This window comes from Protopterus annectens, chromosome 10.part0, assembly GCF_019279795.1.
Source record: "Protopterus annectens isolate FY-2018-M chromosome 10.part0, PAN1.0, whole genome shotgun sequence".
Classification (NCBI taxonomy): Eukaryota; Metazoa; Chordata; order Ceratodontiformes; family Protopteridae; genus Protopterus; species Protopterus annectens.
The window spans coordinates 1,814,191,404-1,814,211,535 of record NC_056744.1 but is presented as its reverse complement, the minus strand read 5'-3'; the positions used below and the strand labels follow the sequence as shown (position 1 = coordinate 1,814,211,535).

The window sequence follows — 20,132 nt, the reverse complement described above, 5'->3', positions numbered from 1 at the left end:
GTTTGGAAACAGTTATACCACTAATTCCTTGCCTTCAACAGGAGTTTCGATGGTGGGCTCAAGCTTGTCACCTCAACAAGGAACAGCCTTTTACTGAACCCACAGTCAGGCAAACACTGACAACAGATGCATCGGATTGCGCTTGGGGAGCACACATGGCCAGAAAATGTATTCAGGGCAAGTGGCCTGCAGAACAAAGGCATCTTCACATCAACCAAAAAGAGATGCTAGCTGTACAAAATGCCCTTATAGCCTTCAAGGACCTGCTGCATCCAGGACAACTACTACTAAAGACAGACAACACCACAGTTATGTGGTACATAAACAAGCAGGGGGGTACTCACTCTTATCCCCTCTGCAGACAAGCCATGACCTTGTGGAACACAGCTCTAAACTATCAAGTTCATCTACAAGCACAATTCCTGCCAGGAGAGAAAAACACACTGGCAGACTGCTTAAGCAGAAACATCATGGATCCCCACGAATGGAAATTGAATCCACAAATATTCAAAATGATAACACAAAAATAGTGGATCCCAGACATAGATCTGTTTGCATCCCCAATGAACTGCCAGCTACAGAAATTCTGCACAAGGACTTACCATCCACAAGCATGGAAAGTGGATGCCCTCTCATTCAACTGGAAAAACCTACAAGTATATGCTTTCCCACCACTACCTCTCCTTCCAAAGGTACTCATAAAAGCCAGGCAAGAAGAGCCAAAGATGATCCTGATTGCACCAGACTGGCCACGCCAGCACTGGTACCCAATCTTAAAGAACTTAGCACAAGGACCACCCTGGATTTTCCTCAAATCCCACATCTGCTGACTCAACACAACAATCAGATACTTCACAGCCAGCTAAGGACTTTAAACCTGGCTGCATGGAAGATTCCTTAGTCAAGCAAGCAATGCCTCTCTCCAAAGCTGTTATGGATATCATTCTGGAGGCCAGAAGGCCTAGTACCAGGAAAGCCTATTCGGATAAATGGAAGAGATTCTGTGCCTGGAACCAGGCTCACAGCCTTGACCCTCTTGTCCCAAATATTCCTCAGATACTACAATATTTAACTGAGATGTTGGACAAAGGTCTCTCCTTTTCATCCATCAAGATCCACGCCTCTGCCATCTCTGCTCATTACAACATGGATCCACCAATTTTCTCTAATCCTTTGCTAAAACAGTACCTCAGAGGGGCTAAAAACATAAGACCACCCCGTAGAGCACCTACTCCAACTTGGGTTCTCAACTTCGTGTTGGAAAAATTAACTTTACCTCCTTTTGAGCCAGCTAACACAGCAGATTTAAAATATATCTCTTGGAAAACTGCTCTGCTCCTGGCAATAACATCAGCACGAAGAGTTTCAGAATTACAGGCACTAATGGCAGTGGAACCTTTCATCATTTTCCACCAAGACAGGGTGTCTTTAAGAACTAACCCTACGTTTATGCCAAAGGTGGTATCAAGTGTGGCTCTAAACCAAACTATTCACTTGCCAACTTTTTATCCAAATCCACAGAATAAAGGGGAGAGACTACTGCATTCTTTGGACATACACAGGCAGTTACGCTTCTACTTGGACAAAACTAAAGCTTTCAGAAAATCTGAGCAATTATTGGTAGCATATGCTGCAGGAGCACAGAGAAAAGCCATTTCAAAACAGACTATTTCAAAATGGATAGGACACTGTATACGTTTCTGCGATACACACCATGGGAAACCTGTACCTAACAGCATTAGATCTCACTCCACCAGGGCAACAGCCACTTCAACTGCCTACCTCAGAGGAGTACATACCAAGGACATTTTGGAAGCAGCAACTTGGAGTTCTGTACATACCTTCACCAAGCATTACCATCTGCCTCTGTACTCTAAATCCAGAGCTGGCTTCGCCACTGCTGTGCTGCAGGGCCTTATAGCCACCCCTAATGCCTTATAGAACCAGCCACCCTACCTCAGCTTTGGGATTCTACCCAAGTGTGATGACTGCAGCAGTGTAACAAGATGAACATGGTACAGTTTTGTACCTACCATAAATGTAGATGTTCGAGTGTAAACACTGCTGCAGTCCAGGTTACCCTCCCTCCTTCCCCTCTTACTTGCTGGTACGTACCTATGCCTTCTACCCTTTACTACCTATGGGGAGTATTTGCTGGTAACTGAAAGTTGTTGTTTGCTTTTCTTATGTATATTTTATTAGCAGTTTGAATTGCCTACCTTTTTGGGGGCACCTGACATCTGGGGCAAGAAAAACTGAAGAAAATGGTGTCGCCTGCATCTTGTATACCCCTGTCGGACTGACGTCAGGGAGGAGGCAACAGCAACTGATGCCGGACCAAAACTTTGGAACTCAGGCCAAGTGGGGAACCGCCTGATGGCAGGATAACCCAAGTGTAATGACTGCAGCAGTGTATACACTCGAACATGTACATTTATGGTAGGTACAAAACTGTCCTTTCCATTTCACAAACACAGTTTCTAGCTGCCAAAGTACTCATACATAGCATCAGCTACTCCCCTGGACTGTGGTGTTAGCATGATGTTCAATCAGCAGGACCAGTCTCCATGCTAACTCCTGTGCCAGCGGAAAACCTCAGTGGCTTAGGAACTGTAGAGGCTTACTGTGAGTGTGGGAATTGGGCATGTTAAGGGCTCCCACTCATGGTAAGCCTTTAGGACTTCTAGGGGCCTAGTGTAAAAGCAAACTTAAACAAAGCAGAAATATGTTAATGTAAACTTTTCCTCCCAAATAACTATCGCCATCATATTCCCACACAGTAACTCTTGACAATAACAGTAGGGAAGTAAATTATGGTTAAAGAGCTACACTCACACATTTCCATTTCATGCAAACATCAACCTTCCAGTAAAACCAAGAATGTTTTAGATTGCCAAGCAGTTTTCAGCTTTCCTTCTGATTATTTTTCTGGGACTGTCTATGTACAGCTTCACTCCATGTCTTTCAGCTGTTTTGTTCAAGAATCAGGGACAAAGTCAAAACAAATAAAAAAAAATGCAATGAACAAGAGATAAGGGCCCAGAAATGGGGACAATTTAATTCACTTACAAAACGTGTTCTGTTGGCTATTTATCGACATACCTTTCCTGAACATAAGAAACATGAAATTCTGACTGCTGTTATTGACTGTAATCCTGAATGATTTACCAGAAAATCAAACCTTTTACAAGAGCCAAGGCATATAAGGCGTTCTGAAAAAAATAAATCTCGGAAAAGATGTGAGCTGTGCTTCAGTGACCTGAAACTGTACATTAGAGTCAGTCTGGAAAAGTTATTCATCAGGAATACAAAAGCAAGGCAATGAGAAATTGTTCAAAGCTCAGCCAGTTTTATTTGACGTGACGCAGAGCAAGCTGAACTGTAAAGTCATCACTGTTCACATTGTAAATGTCCATCCACGTTCTAAAGGAACAAATCTTTTAAGCAGCTGGATTAAAGATATGCTAAGCATGCACCTAGCAACAGCTTAGCATCGAGACTTAACTGCGTTTGATTCCTGACTCCATCCCCTGCAACGTACTAAAGCTGCAACTGCCCTTCATAACCATGTAGTGCATCGCAGGTACAGCTAAACTAATGCTGCTACTAAACCTGAAAACAATCAGATGTACTTTGGAGTGTAACTGCCTGTAGTCATTACAAGTGATGAGGCAGTGAATCATGGCCTTCTGATGAAAAAAGGCCACACTGCTGAATGGCTATTTATTCTTTTATTTTATTTTCATTTTTATTTATGCGAAAACCAAATTACTGAAAATAAAGACACACTTGTCCTTGGCTCATCCTGTGACTTGATTGTGCTGCATGTGCACAGATGATATGCACACACAAGTAGAAACTCATGGTGGCATTTAACATTTTTTTGGTTTAAATACTAATTTTTGTATTTCATTGTGATTATGTTCAATACATACTCTATTTAAATAAAGACAGCAGGATCGAACATAAGAAAACTTTTTAGAGTAAAGTTATTTAATTGTTTTATACTGAACGGCTGGCCATGGTCCCTCCTGGAGCTGTGGGCCCTGGATGTTCCCCCAAATTGCCCATATTATAATCCACTATTAATCCCATCTCTGCTAGGATGGCATAAGAATTGTACAGAAGTACCTTTACAGGGATTCATGTTCTACAACTCTCATACACAAAATCTCACTGAAGTCAAACTGCTTCTCCTCCTTTGCCACCAGTGGACTCTGTGGTTCCTAACAGGGACTGCTGACCCCCCCCCCCCCCGAGTATGGGCTAGCTCTGGCCAAAGTTGAGAAAATTCAAGAGGTGTTTTATCAAATCTGCTGCATTCAGACACCATTATTAATAGTGATGCATTGTCCAGAACTACAACAGACATAATACAGGTATATTTAATCCTGCATGTCATGACCAATGGTTACTGCCCAGAATAGCACATTTGTTAGTGAATGCCCTCTTTAAGAAAGACTAACCTGGAACAGGTATTCCTTTTATTATTCAGGTTAGAGTGAAAGTTTAACTTCCCTTCTGTTGGAAGCCCACCCGGTATCATCTGTCTGTAGTCCCCTCCTCATGCCTCATTCTAATTGGTCATTCATAAATGTTCAGTAATCAGCAGTACAGCAGGTCACACAAGAATGTCCAAGTGTCTGTACCATGTCATAAAAGTATTCAGATTACCATACTGGACATAAGGAGTACTCCAGGGCTGTACAGTCCTCTCTGGAGCTACTAAAATAACTCGACCACAACTTGTTCAAGTTCCAGGCACTCACTGCTGTTTCATTAACAATGTCTATACTCATGGTTGATTGATGCTTGGCAAATTTTTTTTTGTAGAGAACAAACATCCCTATACTTGACCACAATGTGGGGAAACCTCTTTAATATACTCCCGCCAAGGTTTTCCAGATTTGGAGAACGTATGTTTAGTAGCACAGTGTTTGTAATCGAGCCTCTTCCAAGCCAGTACACACACACACACACACACACACACACACACACACACACACACACACACACACACACACCCCAAGGCAAATGAGCCACAAGAGGTTAGACTCAGAGTGACATTTTTATTGATTCATTTTTATTCATTGGACGGCGCAGTGGTGTAGCGGTAATGTTGTCGCCTCACAGCAAGAGGTTCTCCAGTTCGAGTCTCGGCAGGGGTGCCTTCTGTGTGGAGTCTGCGTGTCCTCCTTGCATTCGTGTGGGTTTCCTCCGTGTGCTCCGGTTTCCACCCATGTTGCAAAGACATGCATCTGGAGAGTTTCTCCCCAGGCCTCTGCTGAAAATTGGCTTAGTTCCAAGTCAGACTTTCCCAGTTAACAAAATGATAAATAAATAAAGAAAAATAAATATTGCTGTATCAAACTCGTTTGCTGCTGACAAACATTGTATTGTCATTGCCCTAGAAAACTATCCCCTTAGTGTTTTGTGTAAAACTGTTTGTGGATGTCTTTCGTAGTGTTAATGTTTTCCTTATCTCTGTACTTCTATTTCTCATTCCTGTGTCATAGAAAATAATCTGAGGAATATGGCCTTAGTTACTGTTGTTGGACTGTCAGAGTTGTGCTGAGCATTGACTTATGTAGCAAAGTATCCTAGGAATGCTGGCCCGCTCACACAGAATTTCATTCCTGAGTATGCTGCTGGCTACCCCCACCTTGCATGAAGGTCGAGGGTCAGATTGAGTTGGTGATATCTAGCTATTATAAGCCGTCAGCACTGCAAAGGTCGCATCATATCCAAACCTGGAGTGCATCAGCTTGCAGGGGATATAAATTATGAATATATATTTTTGGGGGGCTTCCCCACTGCATACATTTCAGCTGCCATCTACTTCTCTTACTGGCTAAGTTTAGTGTCCCTAGTGTTACCATCAGGGCTGGGACCTCCTTGAATGTAGGGTCGGGAGGGGATGGGGGAAACATAGAGCAGAGCCTCTGAGTCCTATATGTTATCATGATTGCAGGGAATCTTTGTGATACCCTAACTGGGAGGAGTGGCTGACATCATTCAAATCATTTGACACTGCATGAGTGAGCTGAGCCATACTGTCTAATACTGAGTTTAATGACCACATGTCTTGTAATATTGAATTTAATGACCACATGTCTTGCAGTCATGGCACACCCCCATCACCAGGTGGTGTTGAACTGCAGACAGAAATCCCAGCTCTTATTCCTGGAGAGGATGAGCTGACAAACTACCAGTCCTTTCCACCCTGTTCTTACCTGTCAAACCAAGGTCGTGGGTGTCACAGTCAGGGCTCTACCCCTCTGTACCTCAGTACCAGAGGGAATGTAAAGTGACAGAAGACCTCATGAACTTGTGCGGTAGTAACTATGTGGGATGTAGCTACATCCACTGTAGTATACTATTGCTGTTTGGGGTCTAATGTTAGGAGCAAACCTGTTAGCTGCTTCAGACTACAAGTGACGGCCCTGTATCTTCGTCACTTTTGACATCAGCTAATTGTGAAAATGAATTCATCAGTTTGTGGTACTGGACAGGGTTAAGCATGGTAATTGAAAGTGGGATTGAGGTGGTACAAGGATATATGATAGTATTCATATGATAGTATTCCAGGTTGTACTAATGAAATAAACATATAGATTAAAAAAATAGTTGTACCTAAAATGCCCTGTTGTAACTACTAATGTTAGTACAAAAAATTCTTCATGGTCACTGATGTACCAGTAGTAACAAGTAGTTTGGTGTAGAACTGTGTTCATTTGGCAAATGTCTGATGTAAGTCAAGGTCTGTGTGGTGTAACTGACGTCAGCTTTTAAAGGATTGATCATATCTTCACTATCAGCAGAGAATCAATTTGAGTGTAGGAGTGCAAGTTGGCATTTTTCATTCCTGTCGACTTATTCCTTTTAAACATCTTTTTATTTTCAGATATACAATGTGGCCACAATGTTGAAGGAAACAGACCTGGAGTACCTGGAGGTGAGGGTTTTGTGTGTGTGTGTGTATATGTATGTGTGTGTGTGTGTGTGTGTGTGTGTGTGTGTGTGTGTGTGTGTGTGTATATGTATGTGTGTGTGTGTGTGTATATTTGTATGTGTGTGTATATGTGTGTGTGTCTGTGTGTGTATGATTGTGTGTGTGTGTGTGTGTGTATACATTATATACATGCATGCATGTTTTAATACCTTTTACATTCACACAGCTGTTTCATAAAACAGAAATGTTGCAATGGCTGTAACTCTGCTTCAGATTATCTATATGCTACAGTAGTAAGATGTGTAGTATTTTATCTAATTTCTCATCCAGTAGTGAGACTTAAGTGATCAAACTTCTGTATTTTGGCTCAGGAATGGAAAGAAAAAAAATACATATTTGGATTATGTTTTTATTTAAGTAAACCCAGACATGTAACATAAGATGTTAAGTTGTCTATCTCGCCTTCATTCTTGCTGGTTGGGTTCGGAGCCGATCCTCGGCTCCGACTCGGCCATCTTCAAAAGCTCGAGAGCTGCTTACTGGCACGAGGCCTCCCTATATCCCATGATGCCTGGCGCTAGATACCCTGATCTCGTTTGCTGCTTCTGCTACGAGGTTGCGTTTACTGGCTCAGGTCGTATTTTTTCACTTTATTGATATATATTTAGAACTTTTTGTATTTTATTAGTTAGAATACTTAGTGTTCATACATAGTTGTAGTATTTGTTGGTATTTGGTGTTTAATTTCCCCTTGAAAACTCGTTTTCTTCTTAGAGGGTTTTCCCCTCCCTCCCCCACTCCCACTGGAGCCGAAGTACCTATCTCCCAGTCGGCCCCGACTCTTTTGTCGGAACCGTCAGGGAGTCGAAAATACTCCAGATCACCATCCTTAGAGTCGATACACTCAGCTCCGGGATTGCCCTTGTTGCAATCCGAGCGAAGTCACTGATCCCACTCTTCTCTGTCATCTAGACTATCTGACCATGATTTGGAGAGAGTGGTGAGCAGGCTTTTAAAATCGCAGGCCCTGGCTAAAATGTTATCCAGCCCCCTCATCAGGGTTCGGCTCTACCTGTCTCTGCAGTAGTTCCTCCTTCAACTCATCCCTTGAGCTCAGAGCCGGAGCATGCTGAGGCTGGGATCGTGGGACCATTGGCACCGATACCTACCCTTTCGGTTCAGTCGTCGGCTCCGATCTCTTCCATGGTGCCGTCCTTGGAGGGATCTGGGTGCCAGGACTCCCTCGTCGGCTCCGAGGGGGCAAGTGGCATTGGACCCTTGTCCGACCCCATTCTCCCTCTCAGAGCTTCGGTGCAGGTGAGTTTGGCTCCTACATTGGCTTCAGAGCAGTCTCTCTCGGAGCCGGGAAGGATTCCGGTCTCTTCGGAGCCTTCTCCGATATCTGGAAGAGGCGCCTTCGAGGTCATGAGGAGTGTGCTGGCATCTGAGTCAGCCTCACAGTCAGCCTCATCGGCTCTTCCCCCCATAGTGCCTGCTCCTGCCTCTGCCCCTCCTCCAGACCCCAAGCATGGGGAACAAGCACTCCAGGGCACCCCATTGGGTGTATCTTCCTCTTCCGAGGCCTCCCCCGTTCATTCAGAGGACCCCCTCGAAAGAGGAAATGCAAGAGGAAGCATGTTGACTCCCCTGAGTCTGTCACTTCAGATACCAACTTGAAGGAGTCGGAAGGGTTCCCGAGATCCCCCTCTGAGGACGTCTCCTTCTCAGACATGCTTGAGATTCTTAGGCAGAGGGGGAACTGGACTACCCTTAACGCTTCCGAGGATGAGTCGGTATTCCTGAAAGCGTTTGGTTCCCGACCCTCCACCTCCTGGGTGTCTCCGCCTTTCGATCCACTGATGTCTGTGGTGGCTCGAAAGGCGTGGTCAGCTCCAGACACAATGGAACCAACTCCCCGCAGGCCCACAAAATTTATTACTGCCCCACAAGACGAGCAATTTCTGACCAAGGGTGTTCCCATTGATGCCATGGTGGTTGCAGTGGCCACAAAAAAGGAGTTGGTTGAAACTTCTTCGTCTGTCCATCCCCCTAATAAGGAATCTAGGACGATGGACAGATATGGGAAGCGGATGTTTTCCTCAGCGACCTTCTCCATGAGGTCGCTGAACTACTTGTGCCATTTTACCCACCTTCAAAGGGATCTCCTCAAAGAGCTAGGAGATACCCTTCAAGATCCATCAGCTGCGGGGGCCCAGGCTAAGGTTGCCTCCCAGCTGGTGACTCTTAATTTGGTAGTAAACTCCTCCATGCGGCTCATCTCTTATGCAGCCGATGGTGCAAGTAGAGCCTGCAGGCACAGTTGTGGCCTTGAGGAGGCATGCTTGGATGCGGTTATGTAACTTTGCAGAACCCTTCAGGGCGTCTTTCACCAACACCCCCTTTGATGATTCTGCTCTTTTTGGACCACAGGTGAAGGATACCCTTACCAGGTGTGAGCAAGAAGGCAAGACTCTCTCTCTACTGTCGGAGTCTTTTTTTCCACTCCTTCAAGACCATACCCCAAGGGTCAGAAGAGTGGGAAGATGTGGTTCCGGAAACCCCAGGGAGCCGTGCCTGACACACGTAGAGAGTTCCCCTCCAGGGGCAGAGGAGGGAACAACAATAGACGCCGCCCTCGGGGAAGAGGGGGTCCGCAAAGTCAGGGCCAAAGAGAATCTTTCTCTGACAAGCCCTTCCAGCATCTCTGAGGTGCTGCCCGGCTGTCCACCTTCGGAGGTAGTCGGGGGAAGATTATCGCTGTACCCAAAAGCCTGGCAAAGTATAACACAAGACAAATGGGTACTGTGTATCATATCTGAAGGCTACAAAATCCCCTTCTTTCGCACTCCCTACATTGCCAACAAATCCCTTCCAGATGTTCCACCCAATCTAAGGGATCAAGCAGTTCAAGAAATTTCAAAACTGCTAAGAAAAAGAGCCGTCCAGTCAGTCCCAGCAGACCAGCAAGGATCCGGAATTTACTCAAGTTTCTTTCTGATACCAAAAAAGACGGGACTGGAGACCCATTCTGGATCTCAGCAGACTAAACAGGTCTGTTCAAAGAACAAAGTTCCGGATGGTCACGTTACAGTCCATTTTACCCTTTCTTGGTCAGGACAATTGGATGTGCTCCATAGATCTTCAGGACATTTACTACCATATCAAAATGAACAGACACTCCAGAAGATTCCTCCGCTTCTGGCTGGGAGCCAGTCATTATCAGTTCAGAGCTCTGCCCTTTGGTCTCACCACAGCCCCCAGGGTGTTCACCAAATGTTTGGCAGTAGTTACCGCTCACCTGAGATGGCAAGGATTCCAGGTGTTTCCATATTTAGATGACTGGCTCCTTACTGCAACCACCAGGCATCACCTGCTGCAAGCCAGAGACTACACCATCCAAGCTTGCTCCAAACTAGGCATCACAATAAATTTTGAAAAGTCTGCACTGTCGCCTTGTCAATCTATCACCTTTATAAGCGCAAACTTAAATACAAAGGACATGTCAGCGAGACTTCCAGTAGACAGAGTGTTAGACATTCGATGACATGTGCAGGTCTTATTAGGATGCAAAAAAATTCAGGCCAGATTCGTCCTAAGAACATTGGGTCTCATGGCAGCGGCTATCATAGTAGTCCCCCTTGCACGTTTTCACATGAGGATTCTTCAGTGGATGCTGTACACACAATGGTCCTTCCAGCAACTCCCAGTGTCTCACATGATAATGATCACACAGTCATGCAAAAACCAACTTGTGTGGTGGATGGTTTCCCCATCATTACACCAGGGCAGACCATTTGTTCTTCCTCCTCCAGTAGCTACGGTGACCACGGATGCCTCCCTGATCAGGTGGGGGGGGGGGGCATTTTCAGGGCAGAACAGTCCAAGGCACCTGGCAGCCTCACGAGTACCATCTGCATATCAACGTCTTGACGATGATGGTCATGCTTTTAGCGTTGAAAGCTCTTCAGAACTCTCTTCCCACCGGGACCATTGCAGTTCAAACAGACAATATGTCAGTAGTGTGGTACATCAACAAGCAAGGCGGAACCAAGTCCTATCCCTTATGTCGAGAAGCACTCAGACTTTGGCAGTGGGCGATCTCTTCCCAACAGTTTCTGATAGCAGCGCACATCCCTGGGAAGTCCAACGTTATAGCAGACAGGTTGAGCAGAGCAATTCTCATGCCTCACGAGTGGTCTCTCAATCAGACTGTGGCGGACAAAATCTTCCGCAAATGGGGTCAGCCTTGCTGCGACCTTTTTGCCACCCCCTTCAACAGCAAGTGCGACAATTTCTTCTCTCTCCTCCCTCTTCCCGGACACTTCCCCAGAGATGCTCTAGTTCACGATTGGCCTCAGGGACTTCTTTATGCATTCCCTCCATTTCCCCTGATTCCCAAACTAATTCAGAAAGCTACCACATTGGGATGCAAGATGATCCTCATTGCCCCTTACTGGCCTCGACAAATTTGGTTCCCATTCCTGCATCATCACCTTCTGGAGCAGCCCTGGACCCACTTCCAGACCTCCTGATCCATCAATCAGGCGGCTGCACCAATCTCTTTAATATCTCCAGCTCACTGCTTGGTTGCTCCGCTTCCGACCTTAGCCAGGCTTCCGGACATCTCCCACTTGGTGCATGAAATCATCTTATCCTTGCATAAGTCTACCACTAGAAAAACTTATGCTAGTAAGTGGAAACGTGTTTCCTTATGGGCAGAGACCAGGAATATAGATCCCTTTTCAGCCCCTGTGCACCATATTTTTGAATTTCTAGCGGAACTTTTTCGAGCTGGATCCTCTTCTGCCACGATCAGAGTTCAGCTAGCTGCAATTTCAAACTTTCATACGGGCCTATCTGATACCAGCATCATGTCCCATAAGCTTTGTAAAGCCTTTCTTAAAGGGACCACTCTACTTAGGCCCCCAGTAAGAGATCCCCCGCCTCCGTCGGATCTGGATTTGATTTTAGCTTCCCTGATACTGCCCCCCTTTGAACCTGCAGCTTCTTGTTCTTTGAAGTTTCTTTCTTGGAAAACCCTTCTTCTGGTTGCAGTTACGTCGGCTAGAAGAGTTTCTGAACTTCAGGCTCTTTGTGTTCGTCCTCCTTATCTAGTTTTTCATAATGATAGGGTTTCTCTTAGGACTAACCCTTCCTTTCTTCCAAAGGTTGCTTCTGATAATAATTTGAATCAGTCCATTGACCTGCCTGTGTTTTTTTCCAAATTATTCCAACAAAGCCGAATACAAATTACATCAGTTGGACGTTCATAGACAATTACGCTTTTACTTGTATAGAACCAAGCAAATCAGAAAATCAGACCAGTTGTTCCTGTCCTATGCTGAGGGTAAACAAGGTATGCAGGTGTCAAAGTAACCTTATCTAGGTGGTTGACATCTGTTATTACATTTATATATCAGTTAAGGAATAAAGAGCTTCCTGCTAAACCAAAAGGTCACTCCACTAGAGCTTTAGCTACTTCAGTGGCTTTTCAGGCAAGATTGCCAATGGAAACTATTTGTGTGGCAGCTACATGGGCCAATCCTCATACCTTCATTTTACATTATAAGCTGGACGTGGCCTCCAGGAGCCGAGCTGAATTTGGTTCCACTGTTCTTGAAGAGTCTGTTCCAATGAGCCACCCAGGATTGAAGTGCTAGGGACGCTGTCCCAACCAGCAAGAATGAAGGCGAGATAGACAACTTAATATTAAGAAGTTATGTACCTACCATAACGTTCCATGATGTTCATCGTGCATACAGCTGCAGTAATCACAGATGGGTTTTCAGCCGTCAGGCGGTCCCTCGGTCGGCCGAATTCCAAAGTCTTGGTCCGGCGTCGGTTGTCGTCGCTTACTCTTCTGACGTCAGTAAGGCCAGAGTATATAAGACACAGCCGACGCCATGTTCTTCAGTCTTTTTTGCCGTGCGGTGCCCGAAGCAGAAGCAGTTCGCAAGTGCCGGTCGGCCAGCTCCTGAATTACGAAAAAAATTGGAACCAAAGTCTTCTTTAAAGCTAAGTACCCCGTTGGGGAAACCTTTCTGTCCTCAGACCGATGTCAGAAAAAGTTAATAATTGTATTTCTTGTGGGAAGCAAATACCGCATAAGGATTTCCATTCCCGTTGCATACCTTGTTTGGGCCCAGACCACGACGTCTCGGGCTGTCGCTTTTGCGCTACCTTCAATAAACGCACTATCAAGCGTCGGGCGGAGTTCGCCCAACACTACTTTGGTAAAGCTTTTGATTATAAGATGTCGTCGGACACTCCGACTACCGTTTTGTCCAAAAAACGCAAGGAAAAGGACCGACACGCGAGACCCGCGGTCCCCGCCGACACCACTTCAAAACAGGCTACACGTGGTCCGGTTCTCAGCGAGACGCCTTTGCAGTCCCTGACTACCGACGACACTCCTTTGGCGGTGTTCTCTGTACTGGAGACCGCTGGGTCCTCGGTCCTTTCCCAGACTACAACCGAAGCCCCTGCTAATGTTGAGCCTACTAATGTGGACAGGTCCACCTCCACCCATGGTGTATTTAGGCCCTCATCTTCTTTTTCAGTAAAGGCTTTTACTAAATCCAAAGCAGCCAGGCATCCCACGAGGCCTGTTGCACAGGGCCCATCTCCTGGACCCATGCCTAAGAAACAGATGCTTAAAATGGCTGAGGATTTAATTACTCTTATCAGAGGTTCTCAGCCCCCTCCTGACAAGAGACCCAGAGTGGAGGAAGAATCTCCCTCTTCTGATCAGGGATCCATTTTATCAGAACATTCTGATGCAGAGGAACACTCTTACTCCCCTTTTGAGGATTCGGATGCAGAACAGTCCATTCCTTCTGTATCCCCTCCTGAGGATTTTTCCTTTGGGGAAACCTTGCACACTTTGAGGGAACACTTCCATTGGGAAGGCCAAGACTTTTCAGATTCCAAGAAAAGACTTAGGGAATTTCTTTGGTTACCTCAGCACAGACCTCTGGCTATACCCCCTGTTTTGGATGTACTGGATGATGTCTATTCGGAGGCTTGCCTTAACCCTGATTCTCTGCCTCCTGCACCAGTAAAACCTGATAGGTATTACAGAGTACCCAGCTCTCACCAATTTCTCTACAAAGGTCATAATGCTGACCCTGAAACCGTTTCACAAGGCCCCAAGGGATTAAAGGCCTCCACTGCCAAGAATCCACTCCCTGCAGAAAGGGAATCCAGATCTCTAGAAAGGTGGGGTAAAAAGGTATATACCTCGGCCACCCTAGCCATGAGGGCCTTAAATTGTCAGTTTCATATGATTAAATATCAACAGTTTCTGTTATCACAATTAAGGAACAAAATGTCTCAACCTGAACAACCAGATTTAAAAGAGTTACAGGATATGAGGCATAGTGCGGAGCAAGTGGGTAAACACACCTTACAATGTGGTTATGATGCCCTAGAGGCTTCCAGTAGAGTGGCTGCTACAGGATCAGTCATTCGCAGACATGCCTGGCTTAGGGAACAAAATTTACCTGATCATGTGAAAGCTAAACTTCTTGATGCTCCTTTACAAAAGGATGTATTATTTGGTACTAATGCTGAGGACATACTACGGAAAATGGAAGAAAAAGCCAAATCTATGCAAACTGTCAAGGCTTTCTTACAGGTCCAACCACCATGTTTTAGCAGAAATTGGCCTTCAAAGAACTGGTCCTTTCCAGCCACTGACAAGCCCCAAAGAGGTAGATACAGACGCACAAGGGGCAGAGGGCAATCACAAGGATCATATAGAGGCAGACAGTGGCAATCTCCAGCACCAAGAGGTGGTGAAGACAGTGCACAATAATACAGGAAGCAAACCCAATGACTCCCTCATTTCCATGCCAAGCAAGTCTCAGCTGACAGCACCTTTTGGAGGGAAACTAGCATTATTTGCAAGCAATTGGCATATTGTCACAACAGACAAATGGATACTGGACATTATAAACAGAGGCTACAAATTTCAATTTCACACTCTTCCAGAAATGAGAAGCATGCCAAACCTGCCACAAAATCAAAGGGCAGAGGCACAACTGCAAATTTCAAAGCTCCTAAATATGAGAGCTATACAAAAGGTACCTACACACCAACAAGGTCAAGGTTTTTATTCAAGACTTTTTCTGGTACCAAGAAAAGGAACCGACTGGAGACCCATTTTGGACTTATCCATCCTAAACACATTCCTACTCGTGCCAAAATTCAAGATGCTCACATTACAGCAACTTCTTCCCATGCTGGGCAAGGAGTTTTGGCTGGTAACATTGGACCTCAAGGAGGCATACCTGCATGTCCCAATCAGACAAAGCTGCAGAAGATACCTCAGATTTCTTGCAGGTTCAATCCACTATCAATTCTCTGCATTGCCCTTTGGCTTATCTACTGCCCAGAGTATTCACAAAGTGCCTGGTATCAGTGATTGCCTACTGCAGACTTCAAGGGATACAAATTTACCCTTATCTGGACGACTGCCTGATCCAAGCGGACAGCAAGCATACTACTGGAACATCTGGCATATGTGACATGGTTACTGCTTTCTCTGGGATATACCATCAACAAGGAGAAATCAAGACTAACACCATCTCAGAAAATAACCTTCCTGGGTGCCAACTTGGACACAAACACCCAGATGGCATATCTTATGCCAGAAAAACAAGGGCAACTATCTCAGTACTTCAAAACACTAGCAAAAAGTACCAGGCTTACTGCAAGGAAAATCCTGCAGGCTCTGGGATTCATGGCATCTTGCATTCTGCTAATCCCATGTGCAAAGCTGCATATGAGGAAACTTCAATGGTACCTAAAAAATCTATGGTCTCAACACAGTCACAGTTTGGAAGCAATTATACCAATAATTCCATGTTTGCAAAAGGAATTTCTATGGTGGGCCCAAGCATGTCAAGTAAACACAGGCCTTCCATTCTGCAAGCCTCAAGCAAAACAAGTCATAACCACAGACGCCTCAGATTACGCCTGGGGGGCGCACATGAAGGACAGGTGCATTCAGGGCAGATGGTCCCAAAAGGAAAAGCACCTTCACATCAATCAAAAGAAATGCTAGCAGTAATAAATGCAATTACAGCTTTCAAGGACTTCCTGCATCCAGGACAATTACTGATAAGAACAGACAACACCACAGTAATGTGGTACATAAACAAACAAGGAGGAACACATTCATACCCCTTGTGCAGACTAGCCATGACTCTTTGGAACTTGGCTCTGGAAAGACAAATCGAACTTCAAGCACAGTACTTGCCAGGACTGGAAAACACACTGGCAGACACTCTAAGCAGAAATATGACAGATCCACACGAATGGAAGTTACATCCTCAGGTGTTTACAGAGATAATCCAAGCGTGGGGAGGCCAGACATAGATCTTTTGCCTCCCACAGGAACCATCAACTGAAAAGTTTTGTTCAAGGACCTTTCATCCAAAGGCCTGGAAAGTGGGACCCTTTCATTCAGTTGGACAGCATGGACAGTTTATGCATTCCCACCTCTGCCCCTTCTGCCCAAGGTGCTTTTGAAAGCAAGAACAGACAAACCGAGGATGATACTGATTGCTCCAGATTGGCCAAGGCAACACTGGTATCCACTCCTGAGGAGCCTAACACATACTCCTCCCTGGTCCCTGCCTCTAATGCCTCTCCTACTGACTCAGAACAGCTACAAAACTCTTCACAGTCAGCTGAAAACACTCAACCTCGCTGCATGGAAAATTCCTTGACACCACAACAGTCCCTACTCTCCAAGGAGGTGCAGGATGTCATTTTGGAGGCCAGAAGACCATCTACTAGAAAAGCTTACTCCGCAAAATGGAAGCGATTTTGCTGTTGGAATGAGAAAAGAGGCCAGGACCCTAGAAAATTGAACTTGCCTCAGGTTTTACAGTACCTAGCTGAACTGCTGAACAGTGGACTTTCATTTTCTTCCATAAAAATACATGCCTCAGCCATTTCTGCAGAATTCAACACGGATCCTCCTTTATTCTCTCACCCACTCTTGACAGTTCCTCAGAGGGCTAAGAATATAAGACCTCCAAGGAAGCAACCAATACCAGCCTGGGACCTTAATTACATACTAGAAAAATTAACATTGCCTCCCTTTGAACCTGCTGCCTCAACAGATCTGCAACATTTGTCTTGGAAAACAGCTTTCCTTCTGGCCATCACTTCAGCTCATAGGGTTTCTGAACTACAGGCCCTCATGGCGGTGCAGCCCTTCCTCATCTTCCATCAGGACAGGGTTTCCCTTCGTACCAACCCATCTTTTATGCCAAAAGTGGTATCCAGGGTAGCCTTAAATCAAGCCATACACCTACCTACCTTTTATCCTAACCCTCAAAACAAAGGGGAGAGGCTGCTTCACACTTTAGACATCCATAGGCAGCTTCATTATTATTTGGACAGAACTAAGTCCTTCAGGAAATCAGAACAACTTTTTGTGTCCTATGCCGTAGGGGCTCAAGGGAAACCAGTTACCAAACAGACCATTTCCAAGTGGATTGGCCACTGCATACGGTTTTGTTATTCCTATCATGGGAAATCTGTCCCTACTGGTATCTTTTCTCACTCCACCAGGGCCACAGCCACCTCTACAGCCTTCCTCAGAGGCGTTCCTACTAAGGATATTTTGGAGGCAGCCACTTGGAGTTCTGTACATACCTTCACAAAACACTACCACCAACCCTTATATTCCAGAACAAGAGCAGGCTTTTCCACTGCTGTTTTGCAGGGCATTCTGGCTCAACCCAGTTCCTCATAGTACCTACCACCCTATGCATAGCTTTGGGACTCTACCCATCTGTGATTACTGCAGCTGTATGCACGATGAACATAGTACAGTTTTGTACCTACCATAAATGTAGATGTTCGAGTGCTAATACAGCTGCAGTACAGGTTTCCCTCCCTCCTTCCCCACTTGGTAAAGGCATGGGGCCTAACAACCTCTTCATACCACCTGACTGGGTTATCCTGCTATGTTTTATTTGCTTGCTTACACTGATTTTGCATTACATTGCATTCCTTGCATATGTAGATAAGCCTTATTTATGTATTGCCTTCCTTTTGGGGGCACCTGACATCTGGGGCAAGAAAGACTGAAGAACATGGCGTCGGCTGTGTCTTATATACTCTGGCCTTACTGACGTCAGAAGAGTAAGCGACGACAACCGACGCCGGACCAAGACTTTGGAATTCGGCCGACCGAGGGACCGCCTGATGGCTGAAAACCCATCTGTGATTACTGCAGCTGTATTAGCACTCGAACATCTACATTTATGGTAGGTACAAAACTGTACTTTAGTTGTCTTCTCACCTTCTTTCTTGCGTCCCACCCTCCATTCCCCTATCCTAGTAGACCGAGAAGAGTTCCTTATGCTTTTTTATCACTTGGCTGAGTCTTCTCTGGCTGTTAGTTCTCACTATCAGTCTCTCCAGTAGGTTCATGCATCCTACTACAGGTTTACTGTATTATTATTATTATAGTTGTTATTATTATGTCTGTAGTTAGGTCTACCAAACGAGATCTGGGTATCTAGCACCAGGCATCATGGGATATAGGGGGGCCTCGAGCCAGTAAGCAGCTCTTGAGCTTTTGAAGATGGCCGAGTCGGAGCCGAGGATCTGCTCTGAACCCAACCAGCAAGAAAGAAGGCGAGAAGAAGGCAACTAACATGGAACGTTATGGTAGGTACATAACTTCTTAGTATATTATCTGCATAAAAAGGTAACGCAGCTGCCTTTATAAAGCTTTATTATTACTAACATGTCAGTGGAGTTCCCTACAGTTTGCATGTTGTCTCACCCCATTCAGAATTCACTGCTTGTTTTATTCAATTCGGCTTATTCCAGCACATCTCTCACAGCTGATTTATAACAAGAAATGGATGCTTTCTCACCTGTATTTTCACTGTTCTCATTTCAGATGTTTGTCCACGTGGCAGAAGGGGTTGGGAAAGCCTTCTCACTGCAGCCTATCCAGGTAACTTTTCCTCAAAGGCTGGAGTAAGTGTTCAGTAAAGTGTGTGTGCCTGTCTGTGGCAGCATGAATAGTATTCAGTTTCCAAAGCCATAAGCTTTCAAAGTAAAAGCAGAAGAAAATTTCTGTGCATTTGTATGACTGCAAACATTAGATACCCTTCAGAGTTGTAAGGCATGGAATTTTCATGCCCTGTTTAGCATCTGTGTGTTCATTTTAACGAGGAGGAGTCTACCTCTCATAGAAGCAGGGGTTGGGGTAATAGCTTGCTCCATTATTTTCTGTTTTGAGGTAGGGCCTTAGTATGCAGTGTACACCCATCCATGAGCTTTGTCTTGGCTCTGCAATCCCACTGTCATAGTAACTCATCCCCTGATCTCCATTTAACCTCATGCAAGTCGAACATTGAGGACCAGGATGACATGTTGAGTGCAACAAGCATAGCAAAGAAACATGGGCCTCATTTCCCTTAACATTTTCCTATCCTGTTTCTGTTTGGGATCATTATCCTAGAATTCTGTCTGGTCTTAGTACAAGACTGTTTCCATTACAGGTGGAGGCATCAATCATGTCTTAGGTTGTGGTACTGAAGAACTAACTTGTGATTCCACTGACTGACATTGTGATCCATTTCCAAGCAAATAAAACAAATATAATATCTGCGGTAGTACTGATCCGTGAAATATCTGCAGTGGTATTGGTCTGTGAACTGATATCTGTGGTGGTACTGGTCTGTGATGTGATATCTGCATTAGCACTAGTCTGTGATGTGATCTGATATCTGCGGTGCTACTGGTCTGATGAGATCTGATATCTGCAGTGGTACTGGTGTTTGATGTGATCTGATATCTGCAGTGGTACTGGTGTGTGATGTGATCTGATATCTGCAGTGGTACTGGTCTGTGATGTGATCTGATATCTGTGGTGGTACTGGTCTGTGATCTGATATCTGCAGTGGTATTGCTGGTCTGTGATGTGATCTGATATCTGTGGTGGAACTGGTCTGTGATCTGATATCTGCAGTGGTACTGGTCTGTGATGAGATCTGATATCTGTGGCGATACTGGTCTGTGATCTATATCTGCAGTGGTACTGGTCTGTGATGTGATCTGATATCTGTGGTGGTACTGGTCTGTGATCTGATATCTGCAGTGGTACTGGTCTGTGATGAGATCTGATATGTGTGGCGGTACT

The 20,132-nt window shown here is 45.1% G+C and overlaps 1 protein-coding gene across 7 annotated transcripts in view; it reads left to right on the top strand.

Moving 5' to 3' along the window:
• LOC122814053 (RING finger protein 112-like) overlaps nucleotides 1–20,132 on the top strand; it is a 590,764-nt gene that overhangs the window by 378,455 nt on the left and 192,177 nt on the right. For all 7 annotated transcript variants that reach the window (XM_044086656.1, XM_044086657.1, XM_044086659.1 and 4 more), the window contains 2 exons: nucleotides 6,905–6,955; nucleotides 18,885–18,941. In XM_044086656.1, the coding sequence (XP_043942591.1) occupies nucleotides 6,905–6,955; nucleotides 18,885–18,941 (108 nt within the window). The remainder of the gene's footprint in view (nucleotides 1–6,904; nucleotides 6,956–18,884; nucleotides 18,942–20,132) is intronic.